Source organism: Archocentrus centrarchus, unplaced genomic scaffold (assembly GCF_007364275.1).
Source record: "Archocentrus centrarchus isolate MPI-CPG fArcCen1 unplaced genomic scaffold, fArcCen1 scaffold_99_ctg1, whole genome shotgun sequence".
Classification (NCBI taxonomy): Eukaryota; Metazoa; Chordata; class Actinopteri; order Cichliformes; family Cichlidae; genus Archocentrus; species Archocentrus centrarchus.
In genome coordinates, this window is record NW_022060308.1 from 57,535 (window position 1) to 65,818 (window position 8,284).

General features: G+C 39.8%; 1 protein-coding gene across 2 annotated transcripts; it reads right to left on the reverse strand.

Moving 5' to 3' along the window:
* Nucleotides 1-5,118: 5,118 nt before the first annotated feature.
* On the reverse strand, nucleotides 5,119-7,593 carry LOC115778057 (gametocyte-specific factor 1-like). 2 transcript variants are annotated; one of them, XM_030726075.1, is made up of 6 exons: nucleotides 7,478-7,593; nucleotides 7,301-7,369; nucleotides 6,220-6,346; nucleotides 6,053-6,136; nucleotides 5,497-5,554; nucleotides 5,119-5,423 (listed from the first exon to the last, which is right to left on the reverse strand). In XM_030726075.1, the coding sequence occupies exons 1-6, from the start codon at nucleotides 7,502-7,504 to the stop codon at nucleotides 5,345-5,347; spliced, it is 444 nt and encodes a 147-aa protein (XP_030581935.1). In that variant the 5' UTR covers nucleotides 7,505-7,593; the 3' UTR covers nucleotides 5,119-5,344. The 2 variants fall into 2 exon arrangements, with proteins under 2 accessions (XP_030581935.1, XP_030581934.1); XM_030726074.1 differs by having other exon boundaries at nucleotides 5,120-5,423; nucleotides 7,301-7,404; nucleotides 7,478-7,587.
* Between the last annotated feature and the right edge of the window lie 691 nt (nucleotides 7,594-8,284).

Genomic DNA, 8,284 nt, shown 5'->3' on the forward strand with positions numbered 1-8,284 from the left:
TCAGCTCCAGTTACCCTGTGAGTACTGTAACAATTAGAACATGCCTGTGTGAAGCTAATCTATCGGCAGGAAGTCCCAGTAAAGTCCCACTGTTTAAAAAACAAAACAAAACAAAAAGACGTGCTGAAGAGGATACAATTTGCCAAAGAACACATTGACTGGCCTATACAGAAATGGAGAAACATTTTGTGGACTGATGAAAGTAAGATTGTTAGACGACCCTGAAACACTGAATTCAAGCTACAGTACACTCTGAAGACAGTGAAGCATGGTGGTGCAAGCACGACCTGGGGATGCTTCTCATACTATGGTGCCGGGCCAATTATCGCATCCCAGAGATCATGGATCAGTTTGCATATATCAGAATACTTGAAGAGGTCATGTTGCCTTATGCTGAAGAGGAAATGCCCTTGAAATGGGTGTTTCAACAAGACAGCGACCCCAAACACACCAGTAAGCGAGCAGCATCTTGGTTCCAGACCAATTAAAATTAGTCATGGAGTGGCCCGGACCCTTAATCCGATAGAAAACTTGTGGGGTGACATCAAAAATGCTGTTTGAGGCAAAACCAAGAAGTGCAGAGGACCTGTGGAAAGTTGTCAGATCATCCTGGCTGGAATACCTGTTCACAGGTGCCAGAAGTTGGTAGACTCCATGCAACACAGATGTGAAGCAGTTCTCAGAAACAGTGATTATATAACTAAATATTAGTTTAGTGATTAACAAGAATGCTAAATCCTGAAGATTTTTCAGTTTATATAGTAAATAATTGAGTGCGTAAAGAAAAATGCACACTGCTATTTTTTGAACAGCCCAATATTATTTTTTCTTAATTTTCTGTAAAGTAATTTAAAAATTGATATTTTTCTTAGAATATAATGTGCAGTGTTCCCAATGCATGGAAATAATTATAAGGATTCTGAGCTTTACTCGCATTTTTAAACAGACTACTTTGAACACTACTGTGCATACAGGCTCAAATATATGCATATACTTATTTAAATCTTTTCATAAGTGGTGCTGAAGATTCTACAATGTCTTAACTTGACAAAGCCAAGGTCCATTAACTTGTTAGTGATCATGATTGACCACAACTGGTAGGTTCTCTTTGCCAGCATAAAAAGGATTTGTTTGACAGCACTCGTTAGATTGACCAATACTCAGAACAATGGGAAAATCCAAGGGATTCAGTGAAGCCCTAAGAGGGAGAATTATAGATTTTATTGATTTCAAGATCAGTTCAAACAATTGTACATAAGATATTTGGATGTCTCTCTGCTTTTCCAAGATCTGTAAGAAGACCCAAACTGTCACCCTCAGATGAGAGGAACTTGGTTTGGATGCTCAGGACCAAGGGTCAAGCCTGCCATGAACTGGAAATTTCTGGAACATCTGCGTCACTGTCTACAGTGAGGCAAGTTTTACATTGCCATGGACTGAGAGGCTGCAACCAAGAAAGACAACTGCTCCAAAATCAACACCTTCAAGCTTGAAGTTTGCAGCTGCCCAGATGGATGAGCCAAATGTCTTCTGGAGAAAGGTTTGATGGTCAGACGAAAACAAGAATGAACTTTCTGACCACAATGGAAAGAGGTAATGTTTGGAGGAGTAAAGTAAGCCTTTCAAACCTAAGAACACCGTACCAACTGTCAAGCATGGTGGTGGTGGCATCATGCTCTGGAGCTGTTTTGCTGCCATTGGTACTGGTATATTGCACAAAGTGGATGGAATAATGAAGAACTACCTCCAATTTAAGCCCAAATCAACAGATAGATGGTTGAAACTTGGACACAGTTGGGTGTTCCAACAGGATAATGATCCCGAACAGATCAAAACTGGCAAAACAGGCTAACATTAAGCTTCTGGAATAGCCTTCCCAAAGCCCCAGCTTTAACCCTACAAAATCTGTGGACTACGCTTAAAAGCTGGCTCGGTGCTAGGAAACCAACCAATTTAAACAAAACTACCAATTCTGGCTACCAAAAGCATCTAGTTAAGGGACATTTAACCAAAATTTGATGATGTATACATCTGATGTATAATATTGACCTTGTGAGGGTTGGAAAAATCCCAAATAAATTCAAACTTGTGTACCCAATGCATATTTTTCAAGTTATTCAAATTGTATGATGTGCAGCCACTCCACCTTGAAAAGAGAACAGTTCAAAGAAATCAAAAGCCCAAAACCAACATGACATTCATGGTCGTGATGTGTAAAGTTCTGACCACAACTATATTTGGTCTAAAGCAGTGGTTCTCAAATCCAGGCCTCGTGGCCCGGTGTCCTGCAGCTTTTAGATGTGTCCCTGATCCAACACACCTGAATCAAATGGCTGAATTACCTTCTCAGTATGCAGTCAAGTTCTCCAGAGTCCTGCTAATGACTTCTATATTTGACTCAGGTGTGTTGAAGCAGAGACACATCTAAAACCTGCAGGACACCGGGCCACGAGGCCTGGATTTGAGAACCACTGGTCTAAAGGGTCTGCTTCACTTAAAGATGGACTTGTCATTTTATATAAAAAAAAGTCAACTCAGACCAAAGCTCCCAGCTGATCAGAGAGCGACAGAGCGTGACTCTCAGAATCAGCCAACTACACAGTACCTTTAGTAGATGAAGCCATGCAAAATTTGACCTTTATACAATTTTATTTTCGATTACATGCCCTAAAACATAATATGGGTGAGTTATTTTTACTTATTTTTCAAGCATACCATTTCACAGGTGGAGGAGATAAAATTTTCAGGCCTGAAAAACATTTAAGCTCTGTTAAAAAGCTGCAACCAAATCTATTTCACAGTGGTTAAAACTGGTTCAGGGCTTCCTTTCTCATTTGACAAATATGTGTGCCTGGTTGATGAGAAAAACTAGCCACAGGAAGAAAATTTTCCCTTCATTTGAGTTCAACCCCATATTTTCCAAAACATGTCAAGATCCATCAGCAGTGAGTTTTTAATCTCTTAACCTCCAACCATTATATAAACTACTTCCATCTTGATCACCTTAAAAATCACATGATGCATGTGACAAATAAACCTTATGCATCATTCATTTTCTGCTCATTAACACAAATATCTAATCCAAATGCATTTAGGCACGCAGACCAGAATCTGCTGAATTTCAAACCGAACATCAGAACAGGGGAAAAAGTGATTTGAGTACTGTGGCATGGATGTTAGTGCACATTAGGCTGGTCTGAGCATTTTTATTAAAAAAAAAAAAAAAACAAAACAAAACAAAAAAAAAAAACAGCTGATCTGGGATTTTTTTTTTTTTTTTTTTTTTTAAGTTTTTTGGCCCTTTCATGGCAGACATGCAGTGAACGGCGACAGGACGGGACTCCATTCAAAATGTGCAACTTGTATATTATATGTATTCATTACACAGACTGATATTTCAAATGTTTCTTTTAATTTTGATCATAACTGACAACTAATGAAAACCCCAAATTCGGTATCTCAGAAAATTAGAATATTGTAAAAAGGTTCAATCTTGGAGACACCTAGTGCCACACTAACTTATAACACCTGCAAAGGCCTTTAAATGGTCTTAGTCTAGTTCTGTAGGCTACACAATCATGGGGAAGACTGCTGACTTGACAGTTGTCCAAAAGACGACCTTTGACACCTTGCACAAGGAGGGCAAGAGAAAAGGTCATTGCTAAAGAGGTTGGCTGTTCAGAGCTGTGTCCAAGCACATTAATAGAGAGGCGAAGGGAAAGAAAATATGCGGTAGAAAAAAAAAACTGTACAAGCAATAGGGATAACCGCACCCTGGAGAGGATTGTGAAACAAATCCCATTCAAAAATGTGGGGGAGATTCATAGAGTGGACTGCAGCTGGAGTCAGTGCTTCAAGAACCACCACGCAGACGTATGCAAGACATGGGTTTCAGCTGTCGCAGTCCTTGTGTCAAGCCACTCTTGAACGAGAGAGCGTCAGAAGCATCTCGCCTGGGCTAAAGACAAAAAGGGCTGGACTGCTGCTGAGTGCTCCAAAGTTTTGTTCTCTGATCATAGTCAATTTTGCATTTCCTTTGGAAATCAAAGTCCCAGAGTCTGGAGGAAGAGGAGAGGCACAGAATCCACGTTGCTTAAGGTCCAGTGTAAAGTTTCCAGTCAGTGATGGTTTGGGGTGCCATGTCATCTGCTGGTGTTGGTCCACAGAGGTCTAAGGTCAACGCAGCCATCTACCATAAAGTTTTAGAGCACTTCATGCTTCCTGCTGCTGACCAACTTTATGGAGATGCAGATTTCATTTTCCAACAGGACCTGGCACCTGCACACAGTGCCAAAGCTACCAGTACCCAGTTTAAGGACCATGGTATCCCTGTTCTTAGCCAGCAGACTCACCTGACCTTAACTCCATATAAAATCTGGGGTAGTGTGAAGAGGAAGATGAGACCCAACAATTCAGAAGAGCTGAAGGCCACTATCAGAGCAACCTGGGCTCTCATAACACCTGAGCAGTGCCACAGACTGATCAACTCCATACCACGCCGCACTGCTGCAGCAATCCAGGCAAAAGGAGTCCCAACTAAGTATTGAGTGCTGTACATGCGCACACTTCTTGGCGAACATTTCTGAAAATCCTTTGTATTGTCTTAATATTCTAATTTTCAGATATTGAAGTTGGGGTTCATTAGTTCAGTTATAAACATCAAAATTAAAACATTTGAAATATATCAGTCTGTGTACTGAAATCAACTTTTTCATGATATTCTAATTTTATGACCAGCACCTGTATGCTGTGTAATGATGTAACAGCTTGCAAATGTTCAAGGGGGGAGGGGCAGGGGAGTCTTGCCATTTGACAATGCCAGCAAGAGTTTATATGGACTGCCATTTTGTAGCACTTACCAAATTCAATTTCAGTGGTTATAAGGACAAAACTGCAAGTTGGCGCCAAAACTGAAAATGGTCAATTTGCATCAGCAAATTGACCAACTGCAAAAGCAGTTACTCCTACACAGAAGTTGCACTATCAGTTTTGCATTTAGGTTTACACTTACTGCAAGAGATTTACTCACCATTTAGATTTTAAAGTGGGAGTCTTTAAGCACACAGCATGTGATTAATTTTCAACCACAAGTTTCCTCACATAAATGGCTTTATTAAGCAGTGAGGATGCATGACATTTAAAAAAAAAAAAAAATTGACATGTAACATAAAAGACTGCAGAAGGCATGAGTCAGTAAAAAAAGGGATCCACAAAACTTTGAGCCAATCTATTTAGGCACTTTTACCCATTAAGTGATTAGACTCTTTAAGAACAAATTTAAAAGAAATGCCTATGCACATATCCATTAGGCCTATGGTGCATCATCTGGACTTGCAGTAAACCTCTATTGCTTAAAACCTGGCCATGGCAGAGTGCTGGGTGATCTAAAACTTGGACCAAGATTGCTGGTTGGCCTTGTCTCTCTGTAGGGAGAGAAAAAAAAATTAGACCAGAGAACCAGCCAAAGTACAGTGCTGATGGAAACAGAAGACTTACATCAGATCTGGCATTTTGGCTTCACCCCAGACAAATGGAATGGCAGCATCATCAGCTTCTGCAAGATGGGACACTCAACTGTTCAGACTCGGGCTCAGAAATAAAAATGTGACAACACTTAAGGTGCATTTAAGGTTCTAGATCAATTCTTCATTTAAAAAGAAATTAGTTTGATAGATGCCTCTCCAAGAGGAACATGCAATCCACATTCTGTAGAGCTCACTTTTTAACAAGTACTGTTTGATCTTTACAAAAAAAAAAAAAAAAAAAAAAAAAAAACTGCCATCCTGGTGTTTTAAGACCAGATTTGATGAGTAGGGGTGGATTTAAGGATATTTCATGCCATACAGCAGAGGCTCTTTATGAGGTAGGCCTGATCAAATACATACCCAGCTTTTTATGCCAATACCATAATTTTTAACAGTTATATTCAGTAAGCACCAACAAGACCATTAACCCATGTGGAAAATATTTACTGAGCTCACAGACATCTGGCAACTTAGAACGCAAGCTCCAACACTCCCATTTGGGGTTCACTTAGATTTTTCAGTCATACCATCGTCCCAGTCTTCAGCCATGTTTGGATTCATCCAAGTACTAACTGGGACATGCCAGTTAAAAGCGCCATTTGCACTTCCAGCTGTAAGAGGCAGAAAAAAAAAAAATAAAGACAAACACGACTAAATTTGCTGGGAAGAAAAGGGGGGGGGGGGGGGATCTCACCCTCTTCAGTGTCCACAGATATTCTGTCCTCACAGGTCTCAGTGTGGTGAGCCAGCTCATGCTTGTGGACCAGATGGCGAGCATTAAAAGGGCAAGTTTTCAGCTCACTGGCCAGGTTGGGATGGTTCTACAGAGACGATATTAACAGTTAAACTTGCCATCAGTCACAGAAAGGGCAACTCAAGCCAGAAAATTACTAACGACCAGTTCCAATTTCACCATTAAGATTAACAGTTTTTCCTTCCTCCACCCAACAATGCAGATACTGTTTCACTCTACAATTAGGAATTGTGATTACTAGCTATTCTATATCTTACCAAAAACCTACCACACACTACCTACTGTTGCCATCCACCTACTAACTTGAGTGAAAAATTCTGAGTCTTCTAAACATTTCACAGAAATGTGAGCGTTCAACATGAGCTATGTGTACATTTACAGCAGCCAGAAGAAATCAGACTACTTTAGAGAGCATTTCAATGTTTGGTGTGTTAAAGTCATAGGAGTCGGTTAAGCTGTTCGATCATTCTGTAGGATGTCTTGTGCTGTACAACTCAACTGCATTACACCAATATAAGACTGCAAGTAATCAATTTAATGCAGAGCTGCAGCATGCAGGCCATTTTAACCAAGTGCACCTAAAACTGGTGACTAGGACCAAATGCAACTAAATACTGAGATCAGCTACTCACAAAACCCAAGTTACTTCACAGCAGTCTTAGAAATTAAGCTAAAATTTTTTAGTTAGCAGCAGACAGTAAATTGTTAACTACAATGAAAAAGTAAAAAAGCCTTTAACTGAACAAAATAGACAAAATTATATTTTACAGGTAAAATTTAAGAAAAATTATTCTCAGGCTTTAGTATGAATCTTAATTGGGTCACACTTGTCAAACTTTCTTTGGTGCACCTGTTGAAACTTGGGATGTAATACCTACTGCCAAGGCTAAACCCTCTTATAGAGGCCAACACTGAAACCAAACACTTTCGAAACAAATATTTATAAGCCCAGTTTGACCGGAACTAAAGTAAAAGTAAACAATTTAAGACTTAAATTTTAAGAAGCCTGCACTTGACTCACCTTCCTACACTTTATGAGATGGTAAGGAAAGCGGCAGGTCCGGATTTGGTGGCTTTTGTCAAAGGGACACTGCAGAAGTTTTTCTGGGTCAGCATTTCCTTTATCTTTTAGGGGGCAAACACATGAACTACTCAATATTTAAAGAACTGGCAACTGCTTAAAAGTGAACAGTTTTACCATTTTCTTCTTGTGCTCCCTCTGCATGAGGAGTCCTGGATGGAGTAGTAGTTGTGCCAGACTTCATGTTGCTCGCCATCTGTGGTTGAGGTTTACTGCTTGCAGGCAGCCTGCGTGCCCCCCCCCCCCCAAAAAAAGGTTAAACCAAAATGCCTGCAGGTTAGTAGTGGAAACACATGATGCAGCACTCAAAAAATGCATAACCATAGTAACCCCACAGGTCTGCCACATTTTTTTTTTTAATCACCTCAGCAGGTATGTTACAAAAATATGTATTCTTTCAGTTACATCTGAAACACGTAGAGATAGAAAGCATAGGAAAAAAAATTTTTAATTTTGATAACAAAGCCACAAATAATGAAGTTACACCCGATTAACTACGCCGATAGCGTGCACTGTTTTACCACATCAATGGAAAACTAATCTTAAAGTGCATTACACAGAAAAGTATGGCAAGAGCTGAGAAAACAGCTTTATAACAGAATAGTTTGTTTCTAAACTAACTGACTTTCATTTGTTGATTGCCTTGGCCGCCATGGATTGTAGCTTTGGCTTTTCCTAACGCTATTAAACTACTTTCTGGTCAAGAAAACTTGATGAAACTAATAGCTTCAAGCTGAAACAAAATTACACGTCCATGTACTCCATAACTCCTTAACACCAGATTTGAACGTTTTACGGTTTTCTGGTTAGTTTTCAGGTCAAAATTCGCCCCGAGTACCACGTTTGGCTAACAGAAAGCAAAGCTTTAAGTCTAAAATAAGGCAGTACCTAGCTCAAAGACACGCACATAAAAGTTACTAAATT

Coding starts and splice junctions, on each gene's coding strand:
- LOC115778057 (XM_030726074.1), bottom strand. CDS start 7,556: ATGGCGAGCAACATGAAGTCTGGCACAACTACTACTCCATCCAGGACT. Junction 7,405..7,477: donor GGGAGCACAAGAAGAAAATG/GTAAAACTGTTC, acceptor GCCCCCTAAAAG/ATAAAGGAAATGCTGACCCA. Junction 5,424..5,496: donor GCCAAAATGCCAGATCTGAT/GTAAGTCTTCTG, acceptor CTCTCCCTACAG/AGAGACAAGGCCAACCAGCA.